This window comes from Rhinoderma darwinii, chromosome 12 (assembly GCF_050947455.1).
Source record: "Rhinoderma darwinii isolate aRhiDar2 chromosome 12, aRhiDar2.hap1, whole genome shotgun sequence".
NCBI lineage: Eukaryota > Metazoa > Chordata > Amphibia > Anura > Rhinodermatidae > Rhinoderma > Rhinoderma darwinii.
In genome coordinates this window covers 2,706,519-2,722,721 of record NC_134698.1, presented here as the reverse complement: position 1 = coordinate 2,722,721, position 16,203 = coordinate 2,706,519, and the positions used below count along the sequence as shown (strand labels likewise).

Here is a 16,203-nt window from a genome sequence, read left to right as displayed (position 1 = left end):
CGTTTCTGCTTGTGAGCATTGTTTAGGGGTGGTCGAATAATAGCTTTATGCACACTTGCAAACCTCTGGAGGATCCTACACCTTGAGGTTCGCGGGACCCCAGAGGCACCAGCGGCTCCAAATACTTGCTGCTTTGCAATGGCATTTTAGCTGCTGCTGCTCCTAATCCTATTAATTTGTCTGGCAGAAACCTTCCTCATTATGCCTTTATCTGAACGAACCTGTCTGTGCTCTGAATCAGCCACAAATCTTTTCACAGTACGATGATCACGCCTAAGTTTTCTTGAAATATCCAATGTTTTCATACCTTGTCCAACATATTGCTTGAAACCTGTGGCCTGCTTAATAATGTGGAACGTCCTTCTTAAGTAGTTTTCCTTTGATTGGGCACACCTGGCAAACTAATTATCACAGGTGTCTGAGATTGATTACAATGATCCAAAGAGCCCTAAGGCTGGGTTCACACGGCCTATTTTCAGACGTAAACGAGGCAGATTATGCCTCGTTTTACGCCTGAAAATAGGGCTACAATACGTCGGCAAACATCTGCCCATTCATTTGAATGGGTTTGCCGACGTACTGTGCAGACAACCTGTCATGTACGCGTCGTCGTTTGACAGCTGTCAAACGACGACGCGTAAAAATACAGCCTCGTCAAAAGAAGTGCAGGGCACTTCTTTCAGACGTAATTTGAGCCGTTCTTCATTGAACTCAATGAAGCACAGCTCAAAATTTACGGCTGTCAGAGAAGCCACGCAAAATGCGAGGAGGAGCATTTACGTCTGAAACGAGGCAGCTGTTTTCTCCTGAAAACAGGCTGTCTTTTCAGACGTAAAAGCCTGCTACCGTGTGCACATACCCTAAGGCTGGGTTCACACGACCTATTTTCAGACGTAAACAAGGCTTATACTGCCTCGTTTTACGTCTGAATATAGGACTACAATACGTCGGCAAACATCTGCCCATTCATTTGAATGGGTTTGCAGATGACCTGTAATTTACGCGTCGTCGTTTGACAGCTGTCAAACGACGACGCGTAAATTTACTGCCTCGGCAAAGAAGTGCAGGGCACTTCTTTGCTACATAATTTGAGCCGTTCTTCATTGAAGTCAATGAAGAGCAGCTCAAGATTTACGAGCGTCACAGACGCCTCGCATAATACGAGGAGGAGCTTTTACGTCTGAAACGACGCAGCTGTTTTCTCCTGAAAACAGTCTGTCTTTTCAGACGTAAAAGCAAGCTAGTGTGTGCACATACCATAAGACACAATACCATCCATGAGTTTCATTGAAAAACGAATAATTAAATGTTTATGACACTTAGGCCTCATTTACACGAGCGTGTGCGTTTTGCGCACGCCAAAAAACGCAGCGTTTGGCGTGCGCAAAAGGCACTTGACAGCTCCGTGTGTCATCAGTGTATGATGCGCGTCTGCGTGATTTTCGCGCAGCTGCCATCATAGAGATGAGGCTAGTCGACGTCAGTCACTGTCCAGGGTGCTGAAAGAGTTAACTGATCGGCAGTAACTCTTTCAGCACCCTCGACAGTGAATTCCGATCACCATATCCAGTAACCTGTTTAAAAAAAAAAGAGGTTCGTACTTACCGAGAACTTCCCGGCCGTTGCCTTGGTGACGCGTCCTTGGTGACGCGTCCTTGGTGACGCGCCTCTCTTGACATCTGGCCCCACCTCCCTGGATGACGCGGCAGTCCATGTGACCGCTGCAGCCTGTGCTTGGCTTATGATTGGCTGCAGCTGTCACTTGGACTGAATTGTCATCCCGGGAGGTCAGACTTGAGGAAGAAGCCGGGAGTTATCGGTAAGTCAGAACTTTTTTTTTTTTACACGTTCACGTATATTGGGATCGGAAGTCACTGTCTAGGGTGCTGAAACAGTTTAACTCTTTCAGCACCCTGGACAGTGACTGTCTCCTGCCGGGTTCGGTCAAAACGAGTTCGGCCGAACCCGGTGAAGTTCGGTTCGGTCATCTCTAAGACATTCCGTTCGGATGTTTGTAAACAGAAAAGCACGTGGTGCTTTTCTGTTTACATTCAGTTTGACAGCTCTTGCGCGAATCACGCAGTTCGCACGGAAGTGCTTCCGTGCGACCTTCGTGGTTTTCACGCACCCATTGACTTCAATGGGTGCGTGATGCGCGAAAAACGCAAATTTTTAGAACATGTCGTGAGTTTTTTTCAGCGCACTCACGCTGAGCAAAACTCACGGACTGTCTGCATGCCCCCATAGACTTGTATAGGTCCGTGTGAAAAGCATGCGAGTCTCACGGACGTATATCACGTTCGTGTAAATGAGGCCTTAAATCCAATGTGCATAATAATTTGGAACGCAGTGTAGAAGGTGTAAAAGGAAAATGAAAAATGGCTTGGAATTCAAGGGGTTAAAGAAGTGACATGTCCCTTCTTGACACATTTTACAAGCTGTTTTTTCCCATTTGTCATTGACACTTCAAAAACTTCTGCAAAAATAAAAAATGTTTAAAAATAAGCCCAATAAACGCCGGAATTTTAGAAGCTGTTTTTTCCTGAAATCCGCCTGGTATTTTTCAGCCTGAACATATGCGGTATGAACAATTCCTTACTACTACACAGGCTAATGTGCTGCCATATAGATCATGTACAATCATTATTTCTACAATAGGAGATTGTCTGATCATAGATCAGACACACCCAGAGCTGCAGTCACTGACAAACACATTTCATTACTTGTGCGCATCTGTGATGGGAACCAGCGATCTCCCTGACCAGAGTGACGTCGTGTATAAACACTGCTGCAGACTGCAGAGAAGTCGGATATTAAGATTAAATTGAGCCATTCAGAAGATTTTGTCAAAATAGAAGTTTATGGGGTTTCCAGGTGGTGAACAGAGAATTGTAGCAGTTGAAGGGGTTTTCCCACGAGAGACATTTATGACGTATCCACAGGATATGTCAAACGGCAGATGCCAGAGGTGGGACCCGCACCTATCTCCAGAACGGGGCCCCCTAAACCCCGTCCAGCCGCTCTGTGTTGCGGCTGAATGACGTGAATTCTGTCCATGAAAAAGGTTATATGGTCTCTGAGCTACGCTGTTTCCATAAGCCCCATAGTAGTGAATGGTAGTTACAGAAGCAGCGTAGCATGCGAGCTACACTGTTTCCATAACTTCCATTCAGAGGTGGCATCTATCTGACGTTTATGACATATCCTGTGGACATGTCAAATGTCTCTCGTGGGAAAACTCCTTTAATCAGGAGTCTTGTAAATCATACCCCCGCCTACAGGGCTCTGTACTAGTGTGTATTGTGGGACGCCATCACTCAGGACTGTGGAGGACGAGGAATAATCTGTATGAGTCCACCGTATTGCTGCAGACACATCCACTTTATTAGGCAGATCTGTCAGTTTATTACAGCAATTCTGTATAACAATTGTGTTCACAAAACAGACTAAAGGTCCTCTTACACGGCTTGGCCTGATCCATGAGACAGCTGGCTGATCGGCGCTCCTTTGCTTCTTTCACAAGGAGTTAGTATGGGGATGAGCGCTCGTTACTCTGATCACTCATCCCCATACATTATAATCATGTCGGCAGCGCAATTCCCTGTTTACACACGTAGATGTGCTGCCGACAACGATAATATTTTCCACTTTTAAAACTATACGATCAGCAGATGACCGAGCTGGTTTATCTGCTGATCGCTGCCCTGTTTACACAGGGCAATGATCGTTAACCAGCGTTCTTTGAACACTTGTTTGCCCGAAAATTGGCCAGTGTAAAAGGGCCATTAGACTTGATTCCCACCCTGTATGTGATGTTCTGTACGCCAGGAAACTTTCCCAACATATACACAGACACGTGTCTATAGACTTTACTGGCCAATAGAATGGAGAAGATTTATCACTAATGTCATAAGACGTCACTTCACAAAGGGAGAGCGAGATGATAAATTTACTGCGGATTGAGACAAATTCATCTGGATGGCACATGTTGTATAATGTATTTGGCACAACCCATGGCACAGGAGACACTTCTCTTCCTCACACAAGCTCATGGCTGTCATACACATACAGGAAATTATTGTGCCAGTCCATAATACATGTGATGTCACCATTGTGAGCGGTTTAGCCACGCCCCCTGATCTGTTATACTTGTCACAGAGCAGGATTATAAATGATGCACGTCCTCCATCAATATGTCTCATGTTACTTGTCCCCAATGTGGTTCCATGTGATGCAGCCCCTCCCCCGTCTCTGATAAAACGTCATATACAATAGGGGAATAGTAATGATAATAGTGGCAGATGACATTTCTTACAACCTGCATTTTATGTCCGAGAGGAGAAGGGATATGAGGAGACGAGACAGTCGGACGTTACTAGAGACGTCACATATAAAGGTGCAATCAGAAGTTTATCTCATAGACATAACAATGGTGCGGAGCATAAAATAGTATAAAATCCATGTATAACGTGTGCCCCCCCCCCATGTCTCAGTCCTGTACACATCTCTTATACTCACTATAATTCCTCTATCCCGCAGTCTGGACTGGACAGAGCTTCCATCAAGTCACTGAGGTGAGGACCGGACAGACGGTTATCAGACAGGTCAAGTTTCTTCAGGGACCGGTTATTCCTTATTGCAGATGCCAACTGGATGCAAGAAGTGTCTGGTAGATCATTATCACCCAAACTGTAAGAAGAAGAAGATGAGATGTGAGTGACGCGTCCACAGAGCGTTACTATAAAATCTGTAGATTGTGAATGCGGAGAGAAATTGTCCCCGGCTGTTAGTAAAATCCATAAATGTCATCACTAGACAATGTCCTACACCTCTTGTGTATGGTGGGTGTCAGGAATGCCGGCAGCTATATGATGATATGTCCACTGACACCAAACCCATGTTCTAGAAATACAGAATTCCTGACTATTGTCCTCACTTTATGGCATGGAGGAACTTGTGTCACCAGTCGCTGAGAACTCTCCTTCCGCCACCATCTATTGTAGATCTCAGTCTGTGGCCCCTGTGTACTCCATTCCCCTCCTGTCTTCACATTATTACAGGTGACATGTTGCTCTGTCCTCATTCAGTCAATGACTTCTACAAGTGCAGTTATTTGGGGTAATGGATTATTAATAAAAATTAATCTACATTCAGGATTTTCTTTGGATTCTGCTGTTATTGATTAGTACTTATTGATAATGAGCAGCCATCACCACCATTATGAGTAATTTACAGGTGGGGGGGGGGGGGGTCATCAGTAATAATTAACGCATACGGACCTCTACGCTACACATGATTGTGATCACCGTTGGACTGGCCCACCGGAGAACTAGAGCATTCTCTCGTGGGCCCAGGCAGCAAGCTGCTTTTCTCCAGCAGAGGAGCAGAGAGATGCTGTCTCCCTGCCCCGCTGCTTACTCTTGTAGGCAGGGCCGGCGTTAGGTGGGGGAACAGGGCAATTGTCCAGGGCCCCATCCTCTCAGGACCCCCTGCAGACTATAGCAGCTGCTACGGGGCCCGCGGCATGAGGAGGCGCATGCCGCCCGGCACATAAATGTTAGAAGGCGAGGGGGCTCTGGTGCTAGCGACTGCCACATTCAATTGTATCTGCTTCCTCAGGGCGCAGATATAATTGAATAGTATAGGCTGCAGGCCACGTTAGGCCTGCAGCCTATAAGACGCTGGGACGGAGAGTCCCTGCACAGCCCGGCATGATCATGTAATTGCAGCACACTGGCCTACGCAAGGGTCCCATCTGAGACCGTGGAGCACTCCGTCCGTTGCAGGAACGAGGCTAGGTAAGTCAAAATAAAATTTGGGGGCTGGCTGTGTGGCGCTATATTCTAGGGTGGGGGGTTGTGGCGTTATCTACTGGGGGGGCTGAATGGCACTATCTACTGGGGGGGACTGTGTGGGTCTATACAGGGGGGGCTGTGTGTGGCACTATCTACAAGAGGGGGGGCTGTGTGGCACTACTGTGTGCGGAACTATTATAGTGTGTGGCACCGAGGGGACATTATTTCCATCTGGGGCACTATGAGTGATGGTTTTTGTAGAGGGTGGGGAGGTGCTAGAAAAGCGAGAAGCTAAAGATGTTTGTGTTGCAAATTCTGCAGAGCCGATTCGTAGTCAAGAGAAGGCGTCAGGGCAATCTGGGCCGGATGAAAAGGAAAAGTGAGCGACTCCAATCTGAGAAGACGTCTCCTGTGAGTCACTGGATTTCACAGTATTTTTTTTTTTTTTTTCATTATCAAAGAATTTTTTATTAGAAAATAAACAAAGCATATAAAACATTACACAAAATTGCAAAAGTTGGTACATAATGCAATACAAGAAAGTCAAATTGCAAGAAATGTTACAAAATCATGTGAGTAATGGCAGGAGGTAGCCTCCTGAACATCAAAGTAATATGAACTACATAATAAAATCTAACGGTAAGTAATAATATCATAACTACAATAAAAGTAGTGCAATACGTAGGGAAACCAGTCCCACAGACGATAAGTAATGACACGTTTAAGTGCAAAGTCTAACACGAAGTTACACAAGACAATGAAGGGAAACCCAGACGGACAAAAGCAGACAGAATTTAGCGAAAGGAATGTTCAATAGAGGCCATCTAACCAGAGAGGCATATCTGGACCCCCCAGAATTCAGACCAAACTGACCAAGTTCGAACAAAAACCTCGGACCTACCACGATCAGCCGACATGAACTCCTCCATCCTCATAATCCCATTCAGTTCCGTTACCCAATCCTTCAAGGAAGGCACGGTACTAGACGTCCAATGACGTGGAATGACAGTTCTAGCTGCAGTCAAAAAATCACTGTATTGTATTAAAGGAGTTTTCCCATCTTAGACATTTATTAAGTATCCACAGGAAATGTCAAAAATGTCTGCTCGATGCGGGTCCCAACTCTGGGACCCGCACCTATATCTAGATCTGACAGCAGAATCCAGGTGGGGAGAGTGTCGCGTGTAGCTCTCTCTATTATGTTGTATGGTTGTAATGGAATCAGCCCAGCAGCTCTTGCTCGACTGTTTCTGTAACTCCCATTGAACAGAATGGAGAGAACTGCGTTCACCAGCGACCCTCTCACCACCGGTCTCCGCCTGGATCCTGCGGTCAGTTCTAGATAGAAGTGCTGGGACCCGCATCTATCAGACGTTTATGGCATTTCCTGTGGTCTTGCCCTGGTTTTTCTTCATTGAGTGTAATGGATGTAACGGGAATATTATAAGAACTAGGGATGTCACGATACCAGAATTTGGACTTCGATACTTCGTGTAGTATTGCGATACTCGATACCAAAACGATACTTTTACCAACAATAATAAAAAAAAGTTCTTCCATTTTGTGATGTGAGGCGCGATTTGTGATGAATTTTGAACCTCCATGTGCCTCACATTAATAGTAATTCATTCCATCATGTTTCTCAGTCATAACGGACAACATTGGGTTAATGTGTGAGGTACATGATGGGGTTAATTACTATTATTGTGAGGCACATGGAAGTTCAACATTCATCACACCTCGTGCCTCACATTAATTAGCGAAAGAAAGCAGTTTATATTTTATAACAGCGTAAACATGAATGACGCTATAAATGTGTTATTACGGTAGCGGCGATATAGAATGTGTATATTTTATGTATTGAGACTTTGTGTGTTTTTTAAATTTAACATTACTTTATTTTCTTTTTAAACTTCAATGTACTGGCATATATTTATATACTCATAGTACACAGGCATATATCTATATACTCATAGTACACAGGCATATATCTATATACTCATAGTACACAGGCAGTTGTTAGGACATACTTCAGTAGGCCCTTACAACAGGAAATATGGTCAGACAGCCCTGGGGTCCTTCAATTGACCCTTGGCTGTCTGCCCATATGTGGTATGGCCCTCGACCCTGTGACTCAATCCAAAGGGTATCCCCCTTCTCATTTTCCCATGAATGCTGTGCTCCGCTTTGACCGCAGCATTCAGGGAAATAGCGGCGGAGATGAGATTCTCTTAATTTAAGCCATTGCCCCGCTCCTAACAATAAGTGCGCTCGCGGTCAGCATGAGGTGATGCGGCTGGCGCTGCTCTGAGTGGCGGCGCAGGCACTGAAGACAGAACATGGGGGTGGTTTGCCGTGCGTCCACCATGTTCTGTCTTCAGTGACGGCGCTCATTAGTGCAGCGCTGGTCGCATCAACTCATGCTGACCGCGCGCACTGTCCTCAGGAGCGGGGCAATGGCTGTATATTACACATGTATCACACAGCCAAACCCCCGTTTGTCATACATTCATGTGTTACAATACTGAGCTGTGCGGCCACACAGCTTAGTATCGAAATACATGAAATAACTGTATCTAACCGTTTGAGGATGCACAGTATCGACGTTTCGATGCATCGTGCATCCCTATAAGAACCAAGATCACAGATTTCCCAGGAATCACAATGCAGTTTTTGACCAGAATCCATCCTAGAACATTTATCTGTTTTTATCCGGGGAGGGAGATACACGTCACTGGTCTCATTTGTTACACAGCTTTGTGTCACAGGTTTTACTGATCGCACTGATGGTCTGAAATTAATGGGATTACTGATTGTGTTTTCATTGTGTCTAATTGATGTATTAGGCCAAGGCTGCAGCTGTCACTCAAAAGTTACAAATCAATCAGTAGCGCTACAAAGAAATCTGGGTGTAGCTCTGGCCTTAAAAGGGAATTATCTGATCTTTATTTTACCATATATATATAATGTGTCTACTTTATGTTTGCATCGTTTTTTGAACATTCTTCTATTTTTCTAGGACGTTACAAGGCTTAGAACTTTAGCAGCAATTTCTCATTATCAAGAACATTTCAAACGGCTATTATTACAGGGGCCAGTCAGTTGTGAAGTGGCTTTGAGGGCCTTAGATATTATTAGAATCCCCCAATATGTCACCCCAATTTAACCCCTTCCCGTCGTAAACATCTTTCAGATTTTAATCTTCGTTTTTTTCTCCCCACCTTCCAAAAGCCATAACGTCTTTATTTTTCCGTCTATATAGTCCTATCAGGGCTTGATTTTTGAGGGACGAGTTGTAGTTTGCCGTATAATGTACCAGGAAACGGGAAAAAAATTATTTGTGGGCTAGAAAATGAAAAAAAACAGCAATTCTTCCATGGTTTTTTGCACGCCGTTTTTACGGAATTCACTGTGCAATTAAAACAACATATTAACTTTATTCTGTGGGTCAATACGATTACGGCGATACCAAATATATATAGAGAGCCATAACTTTTTTATTTTTCCGTCGATTAAATGGTACCATATGTGGTAATAAACGGTTGTTTGGACACACGGCAGGGCTTAGAAGGGAAAGAGTGCTATTTGGCTTTTGGAGCTCAAATTTAGCAGGAATGGTTTTCGGAGGCCATGTCACATTTACAAAGCCCCTGAGGGGACAAAACAGTGGAAACCCCCACAAGTGACCCGATTTTGGAAACTACACCCCTTGATGAATTCATCTAGGGGTGTAGTGAGCATTTTGACCCCACAAATGTTTCATAGATTTTATTAGAATTGGACAGTGAAAATAAAAAAAAAATCCTTTTTCTTCAATAAGACGCATCTTTAGCTCAAAAATTTTCATTTTCTCAACAAATAAAGGAAAAAAAAGCAACTCAAACATTTGTAAAGAAACTTCTCCCGAGTAAGGCAATACCCCATATGTGATCATAAACTGCTGTTTGGGCACACGGCAGGGCTCCGAAGGGAAGGAGCGCCATTTGGCTTTTGGAGTGTAGATTTTGCTGGATTGGTTTCTGGACGCTAAGTCACATTTGCAAAGCCCCTGTGGGGCCAAAACAGTGGAAACTCCCTAGAAGTGACCCCATTTTACACCTAGGGGTGTAGTGCTCATGTTAACCCTGCAGGTGTTTTGCAGAAATTAGTGTGCACTCGATGTTGCAGAGTGAATTTTTTTTTTCCATAGATATGCCAATATGTGGTGCCCAGCTTGTGCCACCATAACAAGACAGATCTGTAATTACTATGCAGTGTTTCCCGGTTTTAGAAATACTATACATGGGGCACTGATCTTTTGCCTGGACATTCGACCACTCTCAGAAGGGAAAGAGTACCTTGCGAAGTTGAGGCTAATTTGGCGACTTGCAAAGTATTGGTTCACAATTGCAGAGGCTCTGATGTGAAATAATAAAAGAAACCCCTGAGAAGTGACCCAATTTTGGAAACTGCACCCATCAAGGCATTTATTAAGGGGTGACGTGAGCATTTTCACCCCACAATTCTTTTCCATAAATGATTGCGTTGCGGATGGTGCAAAGTAAAAATTTATATTTTTCCCTAGATATGCTATTTCAATGGCAAATATGTCGTGCCAACTTATGCCACTGGAGACACACACCCCAAAAACTGTTAAAAGGGTTCTCCCGGGTATGGCGATGCCATATATGTGGAAGGAAACCACTATTTAAGCACGCTGTAGGGTTCAGGGGCATAGTCAGGTGTTATAATAATGGGGTAAAATAATCCATGTGTGTGTTACGCTGTGACAATCCTTTTTGTACAGGCCGGTGTCTCTCTAATAAATGTCCTTCCTTATCCCCCTTTTGGTCCACACTTGGCACCTTTGCAGTTTGGGGAATTTTGCTGGGAAAGTGTTGTCCTGGTATAATACGGGCACCGTCGCTTCCAGCAGATACGTTTGGGCCCCCCTCTTCCTGATTCCCTAATTTTAGGGCCTTTGATAATTTGCCTCTTGAAACAGAAGAAATGTTCCCCTCGGGCCGGCACAACTGCATATTTTTTATTTCCTGACTTATTGGAGCCTTAACCAATTTTATTTTTTCATAGGCTTAGTGGTATGAGGGCTGTTTTTTTTGCGGGACGAGCTGTAGTTATTATTGGAACCATTTTGGGGCACATGCAACTTTTGGATCACTTTTTATCCTATTTTTTGGGAGGCCAGGTAACCAAAAAACCGCAATTCTGGGATAGTTTTTTTTTTTTATACAGCCTTCACCATGCGTTTATAAGTTACATGTTACCTTTATTCTGCGGGTCAGTACGATTCCGGCGATAACTGATTCATAGAACTTTTTTATGTTTTACAACATTTTGCACAATAAAATTACATTTGTGAAAGAATGTATTTTTTCTGTCGCCATGTTGCGAGAACCATAACGTTTTCATTTTTTTCATCAACAGAGCTGTATGAGGGCTTGTTTTTTGCGAGACGAGCTATAGTTTATATCGGTACCATTTTTGGATACATGCGACTTTTTGATCATTTTTTATTCCAATATTTGTAGGGCAAAGTGACCATAAAGAAGAAATTCTGGCATTGTTTTTCTGGTTTACGCTGTTCACCGCGTGGAATAAATAACAATATTTTTATAGCTCCGGTCGTTACGGTCGCGGCGATATCTAATATGTAATATTATTATTTTTTTTTAAATAATAATAAAGGACTGGATAAGGGAAAAGGGTGATTGTGTTGTTTTTTTTATTACTTGAAACTCTTATTATATGTTTTAAAACTTTTTTTTATTTTTTTTTTAAAGTCCCACTAGGGGACTTGTAGGTCCAACTGTCAGATTGTTTTTTTTCTAATACATTGCACTACCTATGTAGTGCAATGTTTTCGATCTGTCAGTCATTCACTGACAGCAAGCAGATTATGCTTTGCCTCCCAATGGGGCCTAATCGGCTTCAGTAATGGCAGAGCAGGAGGCCATTGTTAGGCTTCCTGTTGCCATAGCAGTCGATCTGCTAGCGACCTCAGATGCATCGATCACTGCATCTAAGGGGTTAATGGGAGGAATCGGAGCTAGCTCCGGGTCCTGCCGTTACAGGTGGATGTCATCTGCAACATACAGCTGACATCCACCGCTGAGGACCTCCGCTCCTGAGCAGGCGGCAAATTGCCGTCGGCTACGGAAGCCTTTCAGCCTCCGCCTACGGGCCTTACTTGATTCCCACCCTGTATGTGATGTTCTGTACGCCAGGAAACTCTCCCAACATATACACAGACACGTGTCTATAGACTTTATTGGCCAATAGAATGGAGAAGATTTATCACTAATGTCATGAGACGTCACTTCACAAAGGAAGAGCGAGATGATAAATTTACTGCGGATTGAGACAAATTCATCTGGATGGCACATGTTGTATAATGTATTTGGCACAACCCATGGCACAGGAGACACTTCTCTTCCTCACACAAGCTCATGGCTGTCATACACATACAGGAAATTATTGTGCCAGTCCATAATACATGTGATGTCACCATTGTGAGCGGTTTAGCCACGCCCCCTGATCTGTTATACATGTCACAGAGCAGGATTATAAATGATGCACGTCCTCCATCAATATGTCTCATGTCACTTGTCCCCAATGTGGTTCCATGTGATGCAGTCCCTCCCCCGTCTCTGATAAAACGTCATATACAATAGGGGAATAGTAATGATAATAGTGGCAGATGACATTTCTTACAACCTGCATTTTATGTCAGAGAAGGGATATGAGGAGACGAGACAGTCGGGCGCTAGTAGAGACGTCACATATGAAGGTGCAATCAGAAGTTTATCCCATAGACATAACAATGGTGCGGAGCATAAAATAGAATAAAATCCATGTATAACTTGTGCCCCCCCCATGTCTCGGTCCTGTACACATCTCTTATACTCACCGTAATTCCTCTATCCCGCAGTCTGGACTGGACAGAGCTTCCATCAGGTCCCTGAGGTGAGGACCAGACAGACTGTTATTATACAGGTCAAGTATCTTCAGGGACCGGTTATTCCTTATTCCAGATGCCAACTGGATGCAGGAAGTGTCTGGTAGATCATTACCACCCAAACTGTAAGAAGAAGAAGATGAGATGTGAGTGACGCGTCCACAGAGCGTTACTATAAAATCTGTAGATTGTGAATGTGGAGAGAAATTTTCCCAGGCTGTTAGTAAAATCCATAAATGTCATCACTAGACAATGTCCTACACCTCTTATGTGTGGTGGGTGTCATGACCTGCCTAGGTAGAGTCGTGTGTTAACCTTAAACCATACTATCCCCCATCCCCATTTAGTAACGACACATGACACCGAGGTTGGATGTGAAATGGCCACAGCAGCCGTTTATTAATTTCACAGTTTTATAAAAACAATTTAAATCCTAAACATTCGGATAACTAGTTAGGAATCCACCAGAGAATTCCTCCTAATAATTCACATGACCCAACATGGGTCAGAATCATAAATAACAATTAAACGTTAACATTAACCCGAGCAGAGGAAGTCCTTGAAGCCCCTTCAGATGTTCCTTTCAAGAACACACCGAATTAGCCATCTGCAAACCACTAATTACCTCCAGCCGTAAACCAGCTCGGAAGCACCGTTCACCTCTGCAGATGGCTCCAACCACTAGAAGTCCACTTCAAGGGGATAACACCCGATGAAGCCCTCAAGTGATATACCGACCACTAGAAGTCCACTTCAAAGGGATAACACCCGATGAAGCCTTCAAGTGACATACCTTCTACCAGAAGACCACTTCAAAGGGATAACACCCGATGAAGTCTTCAACCATGTACCTTTTTTGGGGGACGCATACCCCCGATGCGACCCCCCCACCATTTTGTACTGACTGGCCTCAAGGACTCCCCCCGCCAGCTGCCATGACAACAGAACCTACTCCGGAAAAAAGAAAAACATGTTAAATAAGCACACAAAATAAAACACAACGCTCATAGCCAGACGTACATAAGACCTAAGGAGTAACAAAACAAGGGTGGGAGGGTGGGAGCTTTGCTTACTGTGTGTTACTCCTCCCGCTGCTTCCGGCTCAATGCCGAGAAACAGCGGGAAGCGCAGTAACGGCCCCCCCGCCCCCCTTAACTCCTCCCCGTCCCTCCTTCAGCTCCTTCAACTTTCCCTGACCTCGTAACATTAACCCTTTCCCTACCAGGACGGTCATGTCGGCTTCCCTTAAGCCTGCAGCTGCGTCCAGCCTCTTCTTGACCTGCCTAGGTAGAGTCGTGTGTTAACCTTAAACCATACTATCCCCCATCCCCATTTAGTAACGACACATGACACCGAGGTTGGATGTGAAATGGCCACAGCAGCCGTTTATTAATTTCACAGTTTTATAAAAACAATTTAAATCCGAAACATTCGGATAACTAGTTAGGAATCCACCAGAGAATTCCTCCTAATAATTCACATGACCCAACATGGGTCAGAATCATAAATAACAATTAAACGTTAACATTAACCCGAGCAGAGGAAGTCCTTGAAGCCCCTTCAGATGTTCCTTTCAAGAACACACCGAATTAGCCATCTGCAAACCACTAATTACCTCCAGCCGTAAACCAGCTCGGAAGCACCGTTCACCTCTGCAGATGGCTCCAACCACTAGAAGTCCACTTCAAGGGGATAACACCCGATGAAGCCCTCAAGTGATATACCGACCACTAGAAGTCCACTTCAAAGGGATAACACCCGATGAAGCCTTCAAGTGACATACCTTCTACCAGAAGACCACTTCAAAGGGATAACACCCGATGAAGTCTTCAACCATGTACCTTTTTTGGGGGACGCATACCCCCGATGCGACCCCCCCACCATTTTGTACTGACTGGCCTCAAGGACTCCCCCCGCCACCGCGAAACAGGCCTTGACCACCTTAAGCCTGTGAGTTCCTCCACACCACCACCGCCCTTTCTATGCCTTCTGCTATAGCCAAGCTCCAAATATCAATGCCAACCTCGGTCAGATGAACCCCGTCACTCCTCCAGAAATTCCCCAATCCTGACTCCAAATCCCTATGCCTCACGCAAATGCCCCCGTTCTTCGCCACAAAACGGGACACCGCCCGGTTAACTTTTATCCGAGCCTTATTGACTCTCTCCACCGATCTAGCTAACCGCCAATGCTTCCTTGGGACTATGTCCGACCACACTACCACCAACTTGGGATAAGATACCCACAAACACAACAAATCATGTTTGATATCCCGCACCAACTCACGAAAAGGGCGGACTCCTAAGTCATTCCCACCCACGTGCAACACTAAAACCTCCGGAACCCTATCGAGCCGCACATATGTCTGGAATTCCGCCAACACCCTGTTCCACGACATACCTCTAAACCCCAGCCAATGCACAACCGCATCCTGTCGCGGAATGCGCAACTGGCGACCATCCGGGCGGACGTCCGCCCTCAAAGCCCCCCAGTGCACGTACGAATGACCCATCAACCACACCAGACAAGGAGGCGAATCTGAAACGGAAAACACAGTTAGGCACCACCATATAACATTTGCAAGCATAACAACAAAATTACAACATATGGGGGCGGACATAAGACTTAAACCTTTTAGACTCCCAACGACCAATACGCCTCACCCCCTCATCATCCAACCCCCAGCGCCCTGCTTCCGTTGCTGCGCCAATCCGGAAGGAATGAGATGAATATGAGCTTGCTGCAACCCCAACCGCCGTCAAACATTTTTTAAAAACAGCTCCAAACTGAAACCTGGACAAGAACGACCCGTCCACATGACGTAACAAAGGCAAATCTGGAGACCCCCTGTTTTTTGTAAAACCCCGCATGCACTCTACTGGGCACATGACCGACCCCGGGAGAGCGAACAAAACTATCAGTTTTCCCTTCCCTAATTGGTCAGTTTTTGATCTACGCAACCATACCTCCAACCGATCTGCAAAAAGGCACACCTCCCCAGATCTCAGCCCCCCTGCCTGTTTAGTACTTGGCGACACCAACTCACCTACTCTAAATGCTCCGAAGAACGCCAACGAGAAAGCCAACCGAAACAAATCCATTTCATCTGAAGAACGACATACCGATGCCAATGAACCGCCCAACAAGCCCAGCAAAGCAAACGACACCGGCCTTCTACTATCCGCCTCCACCCTACCTCTGCGCAACCCCTTCAAAGCCTGCGATACCAGAAATTCCTTCGATACATCCCGCAAGCCCCGCAACTTAAGCCCAAACGCCACCGCGGATATAAACCGGTTCACCTTCGCTACTGAAAACCCCCCCTCCCAGGCATCCCCTAACCAATACAAAAGTGCCACCAACCTGTCTCTATCCGTATTGACATCACCCAACTCTCTTACCCACTCCTCCCACTGCCTCCAACAAGCAGCATAAGCCCTCCACGTCGTGCGC

At 45.1% G+C, this 16,203-nt stretch overlaps 1 protein-coding gene and 1 long non-coding RNA gene across 5 annotated transcripts in view; one reads left to right on the top strand and one right to left on the bottom strand.

Moving 5' to 3' along the window:
• The window catches only part of LOC142665293 (uncharacterized), a 90,605-nt gene that overhangs the window by 57,636 nt on the left and 16,766 nt on the right, over positions 1 to 16,203 (top strand). For 2 of the 4 annotated variants that reach the window (XR_012851460.1, XR_012851462.1), the window contains exon 4: positions 4,540 to 4,712. This is a non-coding gene — a long non-coding RNA (uncharacterized LOC142665293). Of the gene's footprint in view, positions 1 to 4,539; positions 5,155 to 16,203 lie in introns of those variants that run through there. The other 2 variants (XR_012851459.1, XR_012851461.1) reach the window with 1 other exon arrangement.
• Positions 4,518 to 16,203, bottom strand: part of LOC142665291 (NACHT, LRR and PYD domains-containing protein 12-like) — a 169,360-nt gene continuing 157,674 nt past the window's right edge. The window contains exons 19-20 of the mRNA XM_075844941.1: positions 12,703 to 12,873; positions 4,518 to 4,689 (exon numbers count right to left, since the gene is read on the bottom strand). Coding sequence (XP_075701056.1) covers positions 4,518 to 4,689; positions 12,703 to 12,873 — 343 coding nt within the window. The remainder of the gene's footprint in view (positions 4,690 to 12,702; positions 12,874 to 16,203) is intronic.